This window comes from Argopecten irradians, chromosome 1, assembly GCF_041381155.1.
Source record: "Argopecten irradians isolate NY chromosome 1, Ai_NY, whole genome shotgun sequence".
In the NCBI taxonomy this organism is placed as follows: Eukaryota; Metazoa; Mollusca; class Bivalvia; order Pectinida; family Pectinidae; genus Argopecten; species Argopecten irradians.
In genome coordinates, this window is record NC_091134.1 from 27,713,957 (window position 1) to 27,730,651 (window position 16,695).

Sequence of the window (16,695 nt, forward strand, 5' to 3'; positions counted from 1 at the left end):
CAAGAGTTAACTTTATTATATTAAGAATTCTGTTCAATGACGGTATGACGAATATGTACACACAATGTTATCGAAGAGCATACAGAATTGATGATTATATCGCAAGAATATCAAATTAGGATTGAAATATATCAATGTTGCAGTTTGTCAACCATCTTGTCCGCCATCTTGAATATTTCAATTTCCCCAATGATGCCACGGTGGCATCATCCAGTTTCTGATGGAGGACATGTTAAAATACATTTCTGTGCAAAAACATTTTATGCGAACTATTTTTTTAGGTTCGGTGGAAAATCACCATTTGGCACCTGGACTACTAGAAGACAATAAGCAATTCTTTTTGAAAATCCGTCGTATTATTTCATCACAAAGTCCAATTTATGTTGATGAGAAGGCTTAGCCCAGTTGATCATCTATCGCTATCTTTACATTGTCATCACCCAGGTTAAATTAAGATGAGCCGGGAGATCTATGTGCTAATTGCTTTACAAGTATGTATATTGGATAATGCTCCATTTTAATAGCATTGATCATATCGTTTAGTTTCCTTGTGGTTTCGTTATTAGAATTAACGAACGTGACATTGATGTGATGGATTTGACTGGATTCGTATTACATCTATCATTAAACGCTTGCTCTTCCTGGCCGCATGGATCTAGTTTTATTGTGTCTATTGACCGAACCTCAAATCATTGTTTTTTCATATCGATGTTTTGTTCCATTGATTTCCAGAGAACAGGTTATTTTCATTACAATGTCGATATTGCTGAATGTTTTCAAAGACACTTGGTTTAATTTATATGTTGCATATTATGTTAACAGGAGAAACGCAGATTTATTTTGGAAAATAGATACGTATATAAAAACAAGAGATTCCAGAGTCCACCAAAAATGATCTATGTTTCATGATGGAAAGAGGGATTTTTTCTCTGCTTTTATTATCAAATTCCAAGATGGCGACCAGTCGACCATATTGATGTCCAGCGTCTCCTAAAATGACAGATTTCTAAGTAATTTCTCAGAAAGAGCGATAACAACTGCCAAAATCCAAGATGGTTGCCTGGCGGCCATATTGTTTTCCTGACCAGTCTGAAAACCAGCATGACACTCATAGGGCTTTAGGGAAACCTACATATGAAATTTGAGACAGATCCCTTCAGTACTTTCTGAGAAATAGCGGTAACAAACATCAACTGCCAAAATCCAAGATGGCTGCCTGGTGGTCATCAGTCTCAAAATTAGAGTGACACTCCTAGGGCCCTAGGGGGACCTACATATTAAATTGAAGACAGACCCCTTCAGTATTTTCTGAGGAATAGCGATAACAAACATCAACTGCCAAAATGCAAGATGGCTGCCTGGCGGCCATATTGTTTTTCCAATCAGTCTGAAAACCAGCATGACACTCATAGGTAAACCAACGTATGAAATTTGGGACAGATCCATTTAGTACTTTATGAGAAATAGCGGTAACAAGCATTGTTTACGGACGGACGCCAGACCACGGATGAAAAGGCGATCTGAATAGCCCACCATTTTATGATGGTGGACTAAAAAAGAGAAAACAAATGAAAATAGGCAATGTACAAATATCGTGAAAATTTTAATAAAAGTTTTCATCCAAAAATAATTTGCTTGTAGTATAAAACCTTATGCTGTTTGAAGAATTTTTCTGTTCATCACCCCATCGCCATCATTCCAGATATCAAGCATGTAAATTTAAGTTTTACAATATTGTTCACTCGCAGTCATAATTTCGGATATGAAACTCGTGCCATAGAAAAACTTTGTAAATCAAAATACCACATCGCCATCATACTACTGCCTTGACGAAGGATGACTCATAACTAGAAAATTCACATTAAATACATAAAAATATACCAAAACAAAAACAAAGTCTAAAAATTAAGAAAAAAAGAAAAACTAAGAATTATTTTAAAGACCAAAAATATAACAAATATCATCATCTTAGTTTTAAAGCTCGTTTGAAATTATGCCTTTAAACGGCACCCTTTGTGTAACACTTCATATTTAAGGGAAACATTCCCTGATAACATCAATATAAACTATATTATCAATACGTAATATTACATTCACAGCTTACTAAGTAACAATGTAAAATAAGTTATATCATTATCACATTTAGTTGAATTAATTTCTTGACGATATCACAGTACTTATAAAATTGTAAAATAACGGTAATGGATGGAATTTTAAATAAGTTTAACCAAATTGTAAAATAGCGGTAATGGACGGTATTGTAAATAAGTTTAACCAAATTGTAAAATAGTGGTAATGGACGGTATTGTAAATAAGTTTAACCAAATTGTAAAATAGTGGTAATGGACGGTATTGTAAATAAGTTTAACCAAAAGATCACAGAAGATATCACAGATACAGTGTATGCAAACCACTTTGATTCCCGGTATCATACCTGAAAATTAAACAAAAGTTTCACAAGATTGGAGCGATCTCTTCAAGTCGCTTTCAGATAAGCTATTTACATTCTAAGATACATGTACAATTGTTGCATAACACATTTTCTAAATTGATCGAAGTACATGCATGTCAGAGGTTTTTAATCTGTGGTTAAAAAGTAAATAATCTCTATCTTCAATATCTAGACCTATAGACTGCAGCAGAATGAAGCGGAAGTGTCAAGTTTTCAAAATAGTTAGGTTCATAAGGGCCGTTTTTTAATAATTTTAATCTTTGTTTTAAAGTAACTTTACAATAAATGTCTCTGAGAAGGACTTGTGGAATCTGCCCTGTTGCCACCATCGTGCTCATATGCTGGGTTATCGATTTCCTCAACGCCCAACATACTATCTGTTTCCACATTGATGTCGATTGGCTCGCGTTCTGGTCCGTCGCGCATGTGCAGGAAGGGAGAGGGAGCACGACCCAAGTTGGTTCGCGGTTGACTGAGCGAAGCTGGGGAGGTCGTTCGACGTGGGTTTCCAAGAGAACTGCCACTACGCTGAGCAGAGGATTGTCCCGAGGAATTAAATGTCGGCGTTTTCACGAAGGCTTCTCTTGGATGTAATACAGGAGGGAAATCCTGAAGGGGCTTCGCCGACAGAAACGATATGGCTGTAGGTGGAGACTGACTTGACTGGCTGACATTTTCGATGGATTCGCCGTCGCCTGGGCTACGACTACTACCGGAATTGGATCCCTTTGGTTGCGGTGAAGCGTATGGAGGCGGAGACTCAGATGGTATACGGGACATCTCAAAATCTATAGGCGTATGGATTTTACTGGGCAGCGGAGTCTGACGCACGTGTTCCATATAAACGTCAACGTTATCGTCCAGCGGTGCTGTTTTCGCCTTCATCTTCCGTCGTGTCCTTGTTACTCTCTTCTTCTTTTTCTTTGCATTCTCCTTCATTTTGGTCATGAAGTCATCCATGGAGTAGGGAGGCGGCGGTCTGACTACCTGACCTCCAGGCTTGATTTGATACCCTGCCCCTCCCATAGCCATCGATGAAGTCTTGGTTCCTTTCAGAATCGGGAGTGGTTTGAAGTTGGAGTGGGTATATCTTGGCAGGGTTTGATATTCATGGGTCGGGTGGACGCGTTCCCTCACTGGTGGAGTATTCTGAATAAAACAAAATATCACAGTGAGTACTACGGATTGATACCACGTAAACTATTTTTGTAATGTTTTAATTTATTTTTGTAATTTTGTATATCAAAAACAACAACTCTTTTTAAACAAAAATTCAATCGGTAAACATCTAAATAATAATATCAATTATTCAAGAGAATTGAATAACACTAAACTGCTTTTATATAAAACATTATTTGTTCCCACAAAATAAAAGACGGATGCGACCTGAACAGTGTTCTTTATCAAGTAGTGTGTTGTCATTGAAATAAATATAAAATACCTTGATATCCCGCTATTTCAATGGAATGCTAATACTATCAAACACATTCGTTTTTCACAAACACCACTGCACTAAAATCGCCATGCAAATATGTTTATGATAATCAACATACTTCGAATACATGAACAACAATATCTCAGGTAATGAAGAAAAACTAATTAAGTTTATTATGCAACAACTTTTCCTTCTTTCAGTTGAAACTTTACATCTAATTTGAATGTTTGATAGGAAATTACGTTAACGGCCAAAAACGCATCATTCTTTAAATTTAGCATAAATAAACTTGGATAAAAGATACCAGAAGAAAGAAGGAAATTCCTTAATAACCAATATGTGTTCGGAGTCCATGTAGCTGAGGTCGTTCCCCACCATACGGAAAACATGATGACGAGAATAAAAAATTCTATAATACTATGGTATTCTTGCAATTCATTCTTTTCAAACTTTCATGCGTTTTTAAGTACAAACTGTAAGAATCGTTTAAATGGTAACATGTTCACAATATAAATATAAACAAGTGGTTTTAGTAATCAAATCCTGCTGTTTGACAAATAACAATAATCAAAGATCATGTAAAATTTTGATACATTTTTATAATTATGTACTCAATACAGTCCAGAAATATGTAACAGAAATCATTGTAGACGTCATACTACACAAGGTTCTGGGAAAGAAATTCCGATAAGATTTGAGGAACTATGTAATTTATCATCGTTTGATACAGTCAATACAGTCCAGAAATATGTAACAGAAATCATTGTAGACGTCATACTACACAAGGTTCTGTGAAGATTTGAGGAACAATGTAATTTATCATCGTTTGGTATTTAAGTTAAAGATTTAATCTGCCGCCGGTCAGACAGTGGCCTGTAACAGGTATGTAACCTTAATCCAGAAATGAAACAAGCCGGTAGTACTGTACACATCCAGATATAGCTGTTCATGTAGTATATTACCGATCGGATCATATTCGACTACACGTACAGCATATCCGAAATGGAAAATGTTCTTCTACGTTATTGTTTGTTAATACGTCCCGAAAAGAAAATGTTTTTTAAAGCAAATATGTGCTTGTTGACAAATCATGGTATTCATTAAAATACGTTAATCAGATTACTAGTAAAGAAACGTTTTAAATGATGGACGAATGTGCCAACAGAGTCGCAGAACTTCACACAAGTCAATGAAAATTGATCATAAAATACCATGCAGAAATTGATTACAATATCACAGAAACCCAATCAATGTCGTATCATCAACGCACTCTACTACAATTCAGCATGCTTTTGAAACACTTCAAATTCCACCATTAAGGGCTATGCATTAATAACAGTAAAGGGCATAACTTCACACAACTCGATCAAAGCATGCATTCTGAATATAGGACCAACCTCGGACAATAGGTAAGGAATCTGATCTTCTGGCTCAAACTATTGAAAATATCAAACATGAAAAATATTTGAGAGTTTGATTACCCTCTGAAACAAATGTAATCCGTAAACACGTTTTCGCCAAGATCCACATGTGAAAACAAAGAGTTGAGTAACCATACAACCGTTCACAAAGTGCAAATTGTGTTAATGTTTAGTGTATGATTTAATTGAAAAATAAAAAAAATATGGTAGTGATAGTGAAGTAGTCAGTAGATTGATAAATTAATACATCAATGAAAATATATTCAAACTGAATGCTTGTGCATGTTGCAAATAGTTCTCTAAATACCTTAATTATGGGGTTTCCTCATAGGTATGTTGAATTTTTTCTGATACCAGGATAATGAATATATAAAGAAGAAATGTTCACAAAACATTGCCCAAAATGTAACATGCTACAATCAACATGTACGTATAGTAACGTACACTAAGTTCATATCACAGAATACACTGTATGGAAATTTTGCTGTTCCTGGTAAATGCTCCACCACATAAGACTCGAACTTGCGTCACATTGCTTGTGATAATATGTTTGGCCCTCTTAACTTCCCTGTGTTTACGACACACGGGGAATTAAATCACTCATCAATATATTGATTTACAGTAAATAGGGATAAAAATATCAGAATTGTGTTAATGTGTACAATGTGTTAGAATATGTAGATGTGATAACTTCAATGGCCAATATCGAAGACGGCTGCATTCAGATTGGTTCTAATATGCAATACAACTAGAAACAAAGGAACCTACATATGGAATTGCGGAAACATCCAGTCAGTGCTCTCTTGAGAAATAACATAAACATAAATTACCGGTAGTTACAAATAAATGAATGTAAGGACAAATGCTCTGATGGAGGGCCAACGAATAGCATGTGATTTGAATTTGAATAGCCTAGTCTAGTTATTGTATATCTTGACAATATCCCGACATTTACCCGAACAAAGGATATTTGTCGAAATCATGTTATAGTAATTTATTAAATGATTGCATGAACAATGATAATATCTGGACTAGGCAAATGTCACAATATACAATCAGATAATAAGTGGACGGGGAAGTAAACGTTATGTGCAAGATATTGTGAACTGCTGAATCCAGGTGTTACATATTAGAATTATGAATAATGATTGTTATCCTCTCCATAAAAATAATTGTGATAAAAAAATAATAATAATAAAAAAAAAAAAGGTTTCAAAAGGAGGAAGGATATAAAAGGTCACAACAAATATATCCATAGCTTACCGGTACTTTTGTTGATTTAATTTGTGGTAAAGGTGGAAAGTATTCAAAAGCATCCTGTAAGCACATGTATAGAAATGAAAATGGTATCAGACTTACGGTTACATATTTAAGGAGTTTCATAATGGAGAACGGGCAAGTTGACACCTGGATAGATGTTGATGGAATGTATTCGAAAGGATTAACGTATATCGAAAACAAACATAGTAGAGGATAGTCAATACATTGTTAAAAAGACAATTTTGATCATAAATCAACGCGATTTTTATACGTGAACTTTGTAAACGTGATAAATGGCTAGGGAAAGTGAATTGAAATCATATTTATATATATATTACATCTATAAATCAAATAATAATAAATATGTTTCATTTCAATTATTTATTTAAATTTTGAAATACACGGGCCGTATTAGGAGGAATGGGTATGAAAGGTGAATGTCACAACATATATGTACATGGCTTACCGGTACATTTGTCTGGTTAATTTGTTGTGAAGGTGGGATGTATTCAAAAGCATCCTGGAAGTACATGTCATTTAAATCATTTAAAAACAAATTCTTATATTAAAGGAATTTGTAGATGACATGGGAATGGTATAATCTTAATGAGGAATTAATAAACCTAGTTGATCGATTAGACATACACAATATACGGGGTTCATCTGTTACTGTAACATTACAAAATTTAATGCTTATAATAGATTTTTATCTTGAAAACAAATCTGCAAAAAAATCATGAACCGGCAATGAAAGAAGATAAGTGGGAGGGAGAAATAAACCGATGAAGAAAATGGAAAATGTTTGTTTGTTTGTTTGATTCATTAACGTCCTATTAACAGCTATGGTCATGTAAGGACGGATGGAAAATGTAAAAAAAAAAAAAAAAAAAAAAAACCTTACCGGCACAAACCCATGTTGTTCCGACGTGTAGTTTGGCTAGCATGAAAAGACAGTAACGTTTCAGTTTTAAATGAATCGACAAGAATGAAGTACATTTGTATAGACTTTTAACGTCTATCTCATACGTATAAGAAAGTGCCCAAAAAGCAATCGTTATCCGGATTTCTGTCATAGATTCTAACTTTAGATGTTGAATAAAGCACTGATGCTCAAATATATCCTGGTCACGTCATCAAATATAGAAAGGATATCCTGGTCACGTCACTAAATATTCTGAGGATATCCTGGTCACGCCACCAAAGACATCCTGGTCACGTCATCAAATATACTTCGGATATCCGGGTCACTTCACCTAATATAATAAGGATTACCTTGTCCCGTCACTAATGTTTTCTAAAGTAAATATTCTCGTCATATTACCGAACGTTCTAAATGAAATGATTTATAAGTCACATCACTATCGCAAAAAAAAACCCACCCTCATATTTACTTATAATAACAAGCTGCATCAATTCACGTACTATCATAGTACCACAACTTTCACAATATGTGTAAAATATCACAAAATATCTTAAATATATTTATAAACTTTTGCGATTTACAATTCTCCAAAATAACAGTGAAAGTGCTGGAAATAAAGTATGCGGTTAGATCACAATCAAACCATCTGTTATGAAAATGTGAGCATTCACTGGAGGCAAGCTGAAAATACATATCAGTTCGGCAGGAAAAATGTGATAGTGGCTCAAGATATGTGATCGTGATATTGAACAGTAAAGCAATTACAAGCAAGTCAACATGCATGCAAAAGTATTGTCTGATAAACTCAAGGTTAGTCAATCCGACAGATAAAGCGTTAATATTATCATATAAGAGGCATACAAGTGGTGAAATTAACACATCAGATAATAAATAAACAGTATAAAGTGTAAGAATAGTATTGAAATACAGAAGCTGTTTCCCTCAAATTTTACACCAAAACAAATGCATTGCAGCAGTAAACATGCACCGAGACTCACCGTGTATTTAGGAGGTTCAGCAAATATGGCATCAAGTGGCGGCTGAATTCAAAGCAGGAATTTTAACTAAATATACACCACTAGATACATCTATAACTGTGCACGCCGTATTCAACCCAATAAGTTTCCAGGATGCTTTAAACTTTATTCAAAGGCACTTAGTAATACGAATTTCTTTTAGACCTTTCTCAAAACTATTGCACATAGTAAGCCTAAGGTCAATATAAAACAAGAGGCCCAGAGGGCCTGTATCGCTCACCTGGTTTGTAATGCTAAGTAATGTTCTGAATACAGGTTCATTGCTTCTTTTCTCAAGGAATTTTACCTCTAATTAAGCTCCACTCTTTCTGCTCCATGAATTCAGAGCCAAAAGTTATACAAACTCTGTTCTGCTTCCCCAGAGGATGTTCCTGGCTAAATTATGTCACAATCCATGCAGAACTCTAAGACTAGTAGCGATTTAAACAATTTACACCTATTTCCCCTTTTGGTCCACGCTCCTCCTGCCACCAGACGTTCAGAGCCAAAATCACACCTATTTCCCCTTTTGGTCCACGCCCCTCCTGCCACCAGACGTTCAGAGCCAAAATTTACAAGTTCTGTTTTACACCTATTTCCCCTTTTGGTCCCCGCCCCTCCTGCCACCAGACGTTCAGAGCCAAAATTTACACAAGTTCTGTTCCCCTTCCCCCTTCTGGTCAAATTTGGTTACAATCCATGCAGAACTATATGACTAGTAGAGATTTAAAGGAAATTGACGAACAACGGACAGACGCCGGGCCATGACATAAGCTCACCGACCCTTGGGGCCAGGTGAGCAAAAAATGTGGTAGCATTGTCATTTTAAGTCCATATTTACCGTTAGTAACATCTAAAGCCATCGAAAAGGCACACTGGGTACTAATTGATATGTGGAAGCTTAATGGGTCGAAATAAGATAGCAAAGATAAAATGAAAATGATTCACTATAGAGATATTGAAAATGGATCAAGTAGCTATCAACTAGCAGTAGAGAATAGATATAACGATAATGCTGTGAATTATAACTAACAAGGAATATATGGAAACCGGAAATAAACTAAGGCATGTATTAAAGCTGGATGTTAATGATATAAAGAATATGTATCCATAACCATCGTACTGAAGAATTATACAACTTATAATGAAGAATAATTCAGAAATAAAATATATATTTTTTTAAATGTTTAAACGTACTTAATAAATCCATACATAGTTAAAGATGCTCCATTGCCGACATAGCATAAATTATATTTATCATTTGAACAATAATTAGTGTTTAATCGTGTATACATAAGTATAATTAACTCAAAAATTAATATGAAATAATTCATTTTGCCTTTGGGTCATGTGCAATCAGTACTTCATTCCATATAGGATATAATGCCACGGAATTTTTTCGGGATGCAATTTTTTTTTTTTTTTTTTTTTTTTTTTTACATTTTTAACTTGAAGTAAAATTAGAAGTTCAAACTTTTCAATGGTGGTAATGGTGTAAAGTAAATAACTTTTGTAACTGAAGAAAAATACTAAATCGTCTGCTGCTGTTTTTGATAGTGAAAAATACCATTTGTCAGTGGTGGAGCATCTTTAAATAGAAACTATACACACATAACTGGTAACACTTGTAATCTAGCACAAACTTATAAAGTATGATATTAGTTCCCAATGTTGTGGTAAGGTATATATCAAAGGTAATTTAATTGAATAAACTAACATAATGTAAAATCAACCATTAATTGTTAGTGCTAAAAGGACGTCATTGTCATAACATTATCATGAAAAAAATGGAAACAAATCTATAATTTCAAAATGATTGTATTTTTACACAATATAATCACAATTTAATCACCCTTTTTTAATAGAAAAAATTATGTTGAGACCTATACAGATTTATAGAAGATAGAATTATCACTCTTTTATTATCATTGATTGAAAGGCAACATAAAAGTTAAATGATCAAAATTGTATATTAACATGATAGAGAAAAATTTGATCTCGCTCTGTATCCTGAATTTAGCTGCATGTTTTAATATCTTACTCTTCTAATTTTCTTTCTTCCCCAAGTTCAATTTTCTTTAGAAAAATTGAGAACTCTAAAGCTATATAGATATGAAAGTCTTGATGTAGACTTAGTGATAGTTTGAGATGGACAGAATAATATCAGCAATTTTAGATACAACTTCAAAATTCATTTAAACTGGTGTTAATACTCCCACACATTCTACTACATGTATAAATTGTCAACATTTTCACACAAACTACTACTTAACTACAACTATGCTTCCAATCAAAATCTCCTTTTTGACATTACCTTTTCTTCCTCAATAATATTTGGTAAAAATTTCTGTGAAGTTTAAAACAGCCAATCAGGAAAAAGAAAGAAGACAACCCCTTCCATATCATGTTAGGTAACCAATAGCTACGTAATTCTTAAATCAAATGACACTTGCATAGCTGCTTATTTTCATTAGTCACATCTTTCAGCAATTTTGCCCAGAGTAACAAATATAACTTTTACCAAATCAAATGTTTGTTTTCATAATTTGAAAGGATTTTAGCACCGTCAATTTAATGCTTAATTCAAATTCATGAACCATCATCGTTAGTCACATTTTTTTACAACTTTATTCATAGTAATAAATGAAATTATAGTAAAATCCTCCCCATAATTTGCAAGGATATCAGGCTTTCCATTATAGACTCAAATGTTCCTAACACTAAACATATTGAAATTACTGAAATTGCTAAAATATATAACCAACACTAAAATCACCAGCTAAACAGCGTTTGAGAATACATGATTGTTCTAAGATAGAACATTGGATATTCCCAGTTTTAAGTATAACTTAATTGTGAATGAAATGTAACTGCAGATAAGTGCAAGTTATATGTTTTAATGCAATCAGAAACACTTGGCTATGTAAAGAGTTACATATAGTTTATCAATTTGAAGAACAGAAAAGGTAAATCATTCATGCAATAAAAAAATATGTTTCCCTGTAACTGAATAAGATTTTTCACACAGAACTAAAATTAAATTATTTTAATGACTTTCTACACAAATTTAACAAAACTACTTTCTCTTTACATAACCAAAATATCTCTCAAAAGGATCGTTAAATGATAAATTGATGCCAGTACTATAAATAAAGACAGTTTAAAATTAAACTAGCCTTGTAAAGTGTGAATACAAAATGCAGCAGAAATTTGATAAATATATATGCATTATATAAATGAGTTTTATATTTAAATAAATACACACCCCACTATCACCATCAGCGTCTTCCCTTGGAGGATCTGTGGATGGAGAAAATAGAACTAATATGGCATACAGCATCATCTTATTTAAATGATATTCTCTTTTCATGATCCACATGCTTACCATTTTAACAGTCACTGTATACTTGGCAACACCAAATGAATGATTTCCAATTCTGTATTAGGTCAGTTGATAAATAAGATTCGATATCATAATCCATTTCATGCATCATTTGATACTCAGAAATAACTACATGTTGAAATATATTACTATTCCAATTTCACTGATAATCAGACTAGTTTCAGATTCTATTGAATTGATAAACTAAGTGCTCTTTTATTCCATGGTAGAAGTCCAGCAATTAACATGGTTTCTTTACTTCTTCGATCCCCTGATTTGTAATACTCACTTTTATCAAACGTTTGCATCTCTGAAGCCTCCTGCAATGAAATGGAGCAGATTTGTTAACTTTATTATCAATAACATTGCAATAAAATTCAAACCTTACCCAATTATACAGAGCTGCTTAAAAATAACAGGTTGTTTAAACATTTATAGAGACGATATCATAGCTGAAAAAGATTACAAGCATATTGGGAATTAACTATAAAATAGTGGAATTGGCAATTCAATCTGATTTAGAACTTCAGGTTAAATACATTTAATTTATACTTTCTGATGTGTATAGAACTATTTTATTAACTTTCAGAATACATTCCAGCTATTAACTGAGGTACACTATTTTGATAAAAAAAAAATTAAGCAAACCACTGAAGTAAGAGTATGTCTGCAACACCAACATTGTTGTAACGATTCAGTGTTTAATGACCATTTATTTCAAGGATTTCAAAATAACCACCTGAGACAGAAGGTGCTGTATAATAGCGTCCATTTCGAGGTATTAAATTATGGCAATGGAAATCAACGAGCATTTAAAATCACAAAACACACAATTGAGTTAACAAATTCACTTGGTAACACCAAATCAAAGTAATACCCTCTGAAACAGGAATGCAAGGATGAATTAAAAAAAAACTTTCTGGTGAAACGAAAATGAAAAAGACTGTCTACCACAAACAATGAGTTTTGCATAAAACACACCATGTAAAATCATAAAGCACCAGCTATTAAGTTATTTAACAAGAACTTTGAACAAAATGTATCAAACCGTATTAAAACCATCACAACAACACCACACAATAAGTCCACAAAGTCACTCGGTAATACCGGAGGAAATGTATGATCTGGGAAGACCTCCGGTCCAAAGTCTCCTCCGAACGGATTCTTGACTAATTGATTCAGACCGTATGGATCAAACTCATCCAAGTCATCATCAGATTCATCCATGGACTACAAAGTCATATTAATTATATCAATTAATTATGTAATTACCATCATAAATACAATGGCAAGATTTTACTGGAATTATTAACCTCTAAACTCTGAAACGTAATTGAAAAGCAATATCTGATTTAAGCCAAAACTAAAGTATATGAAACATAGAAATTCCTGCACACCATTTTTAATGAAGCTAAAAGCAAAAGAGCAAGCAAGTGATATGCTATTTTGTGATAAATTTTATTATGAGCTTGAAATTTGATCAGATAGTTTTTCCAAGTTAAATATTTAACTCAATAAAAAATTCCTGGGGATAGAATTATGAAAGAAAATAGTTTTAGATTAGATATTAATGATTCTTCAGTTGTACATTAGAGTTAGGCTATCAACTTGAAGTCAGTAAGTAGTAAATCTTGGTTATCTACCCTAGAACATAGTACATATGTATATCCTGGTTATCTATTCTAGAACATAGTAAATCCTGGTTATCTTGCCTGGAACATATTAAATCTCGGTTATCTACCCTGGAACATAGTAAATCCTGGTTATCTACCCTGGAACATATTAAATCTCGGTTATCTACCCGGGAACATAGTTAATCCTGGTTATCTACCCTGGAACATAGTTAATCCTGGTTATCTACCCTGGAACATAGTAAATCCTGGTTATCTACCCTGGAACATAGTATATCCTGGTTATCTACCCTTGAACAAACATTTCACACATTCCAGATTTTAATTCTTAACCAATGTTTAAAAACTATGAAACATGTAACGTTAGTTGTACATATCTCTTCACAGTTATCAAGAAGCCACATTATACATATTAGTATCATTACTTTATATGCTAAATAGGAAATATTATTCCCATTAACTACATTCAATATTCCAAATCAGGAAAGACACATTATCATTTCATGCAACAAAGTATCTCATCTTTCTCAAACACCTGAAGTATTGATTTACATGTACTTATTTCTTCACACTAGTTTAAACCCTCAAATGTACTTCTCAAATCATATTTCCTATAACAACATTTACTACAATGTATAAAATGTACAATTACCTCCCATTATAGACTTCATTACCTTTTGCTTCCCTTACAAACATATCCCTGATTATCTACCTTTGGACCCTGTATTTTTGCCCAAATAAAATCATTCCTTTATTATGCCTTATATTTTTGACATCTCCCCATAAACACAAAAATGAGTTATTTCCCTTAATGACATATTTTGTACCTGTTAAATAAATACACTCCTACATTTCGCTAATATTCACACCCCTCTCCTCAAATTATTAACAAATACAAACAATGTTATCCATGCTAAAGTCATCTACCAAAATAAAAAGAAAACATAATCGTGATTTATATGTGATTGAAAACAGTTAATAATTAAAGATAAAAAAAAATGGTAACATAAAAGTCAAAACTATTTTTTCCAATTCAGATATGCTAATTTATAAAAACTACCCGGTATTTGTATTTTACAAATTGAATATGGCACTGATCAATAAGCTTAGTATGTTTCCAGTAAAACATGATGAACGATGCTCCAATGTATTTTTAAAAAAAGCATAACTTTTAATTTCGATTGATGAATTGCCAAATTGACTGTATTTAAAGAACTTAAAATGTATATGCTAAATGATGTATACATATTTGAGTTCACAAGCTTAACATGATAACAGATGGATACAGATATGCATGTTTTCAACTTTGGTTTGCTAATTTATGAAAATCAATGACATCTTACAAGTCAAACATGTTAAGTTTTGCTAATTGATGAATACATCCACAGTATTTAATACATGTTAATTGATGAAAATATGTAGTTTTGCTAATTGATGAATATGCCCACATTATTTAAGATGAACGTGCTACATAATGACAAACAAAATACTAAATAAAATTGTTATATACATGTATATGGAACTCATTTTACAACCCCTTCTTACCAACGGAACATTTTTGTCCAGAAAAAGTTCCTGAAAATTAGATATCAAAACAATGAAGAAATTTAGGAAGCAATTCCCAATTCACCAGTGAATAAACCCAAACTTTGAACAATGTTCCATGAAGATTCATTTCACAAAGCCAAGAATCCTGGTCACTTTGTTGACTTCCTTATTTGTCTAGTAGGATTTGATGGATCCTGTCATTAGGTACTATCGATTGTTTCACCAAGTCAATTATAGGAAGTATTCCATTGTTCATCCGATCAAACGAACCAAGTTACATGCAACGTAGGAGTGAAGGTGTGAAAAGCGAAAACCTAAGGCTTGTTATTCAAGGCTAGAACTATTCCACTTCACTTACTACACATATATAAATATGATTTTTTCCTTTAAATCTGAAAAGTAACTAAAGTGCACATGCAACTGCAATGGAATTATTTAATTTTCATCCCTGAAGAAATTAGAATATTAGATTAGAAGGATAGATAGCCTGCAGGCCACCCATAGAATATACTTACGTCAGATATTGAACTTTCTGACTTTAGAGAAGCCATGGAGCCCTGCTTCTCCCGACACAGAATGTACTTCTCAACCCAACCATAATGGCCACTGAAACACAATCAGAATGATTTTAATCTATATACTTATATATTCAATCAATTAGGATGTCAAAATAAGATATGGACAATAAACTTTTTTTTCAGTTTAACTTCTCAACATCTGAGACAAAATCATAACCAAACAAAGTTTATGAACAATTCTGTGATTCATTGTGTAGAGAGACATTGATTTCTATTCTTTGATATTTTGTACCATGATATGGAACCACCACACAATATCCAAATCACATCAGAAAACATAGGTAAATAATGATATTGAAATGATCCTTTATGTATACAAGGGTTAATGAGAAGTAGGATTTTACTGTCGACGCAAGATTACTTCGAAAGGCACGGCTGCATTACTTCCTCTACATGTGAATGGTCTAGTAACCTGTGAATCGTTATATATATACACACGATTGCGAGTAATGAAGAAGTTTATTCTGAGAATGCAGCACTCGTTTTTATTGGTCGACGCATTTTATAAACACACTCATTTCCCCGAAAACAAGCTTCAGAAAAAACGTGTAGTGAACTATCCGAGTTGAAATCGGTAAAAATCGGTTTCAGTAGCGATTCATATCTGACATAAGCACCGTAAAGCAGAACATTTCTAGGAAAAGCACACATTTTGCTGATTTACCTGAAAGATGATATTTAACAAATTCTCCGTAAACGTGAGCATTTATTTGTAAATTTAATTATGTAGCAGAACCAATGCATGTAGTGAAGGCCCCCAAACAGCATGGTTCGTGATCGATGCTGAGAATCTACATCAACGTCAGTAATTATTTAAGAAATCATAGAAAATCTAGGTAACTATAAGTCCTTTGTTAGATTTGGTAACTAAACATATTTTCTAATTATAAAGAAAGTCCGTTGCATTTACGAAACTGCTGCTGAAAAAGTTTCCATTCAGTTCATAAAATTAGGTTAGAATCGAACTGTCAGATTGTCTAACCCCCAAATTTATGTTAATATATTCAAACTGATGAAAAGTATGCTTCGTTTACGTTTACATTGTTGAAA

The 16,695-nt window shown here is 33.1% G+C and overlaps 1 protein-coding gene across 37 annotated transcripts in view; it reads right to left on the bottom strand.

Annotated features, from left to right (window-relative positions):
* Nucleotides 1-1,584: 1,584 nt before the first annotated feature.
* LOC138322797 (uncharacterized) overlaps nt 1,585-16,695 on the bottom strand; it is a 180,124-nt gene continuing 165,013 nt past the window's right edge. For 2 of the 37 annotated variants that reach the window (XM_069266908.1, XM_069267214.1), the window contains 11 exons: nt 15,583-15,673; nt 15,065-15,094; nt 12,996-13,118; nt 12,178-12,208; nt 11,772-11,806; nt 10,821-10,853; nt 8,489-8,530; nt 7,470-7,505; nt 7,035-7,088; nt 6,572-6,625; nt 1,585-3,601 (listed from right to left, as the gene is read on the bottom strand). In XM_069266908.1, coding sequence (XP_069123009.1) covers nt 2,729-3,601; nt 6,572-6,625; nt 7,035-7,088; nt 7,470-7,505; nt 8,489-8,530; nt 10,821-10,853; nt 11,772-11,806; nt 12,178-12,208; nt 12,996-13,118; nt 15,065-15,094; nt 15,583-15,673 — 1,402 coding nt within the window. In that variant the 3' untranslated portion in view covers nt 1,585-2,728. Of the gene's footprint in view, nt 3,602-5,284; nt 5,324-6,571; nt 6,626-7,034; nt 7,089-7,469; nt 7,506-8,488; nt 8,531-10,820; nt 10,854-11,771; nt 11,807-12,177; nt 12,209-12,995; nt 13,119-15,064; nt 15,095-15,582; nt 15,674-16,695 lie in introns of all 37 variants that reach the window. The other 35 variants (XM_069266915.1, XM_069266988.1, XM_069266923.1 and 32 more) reach the window with 35 other exon arrangements.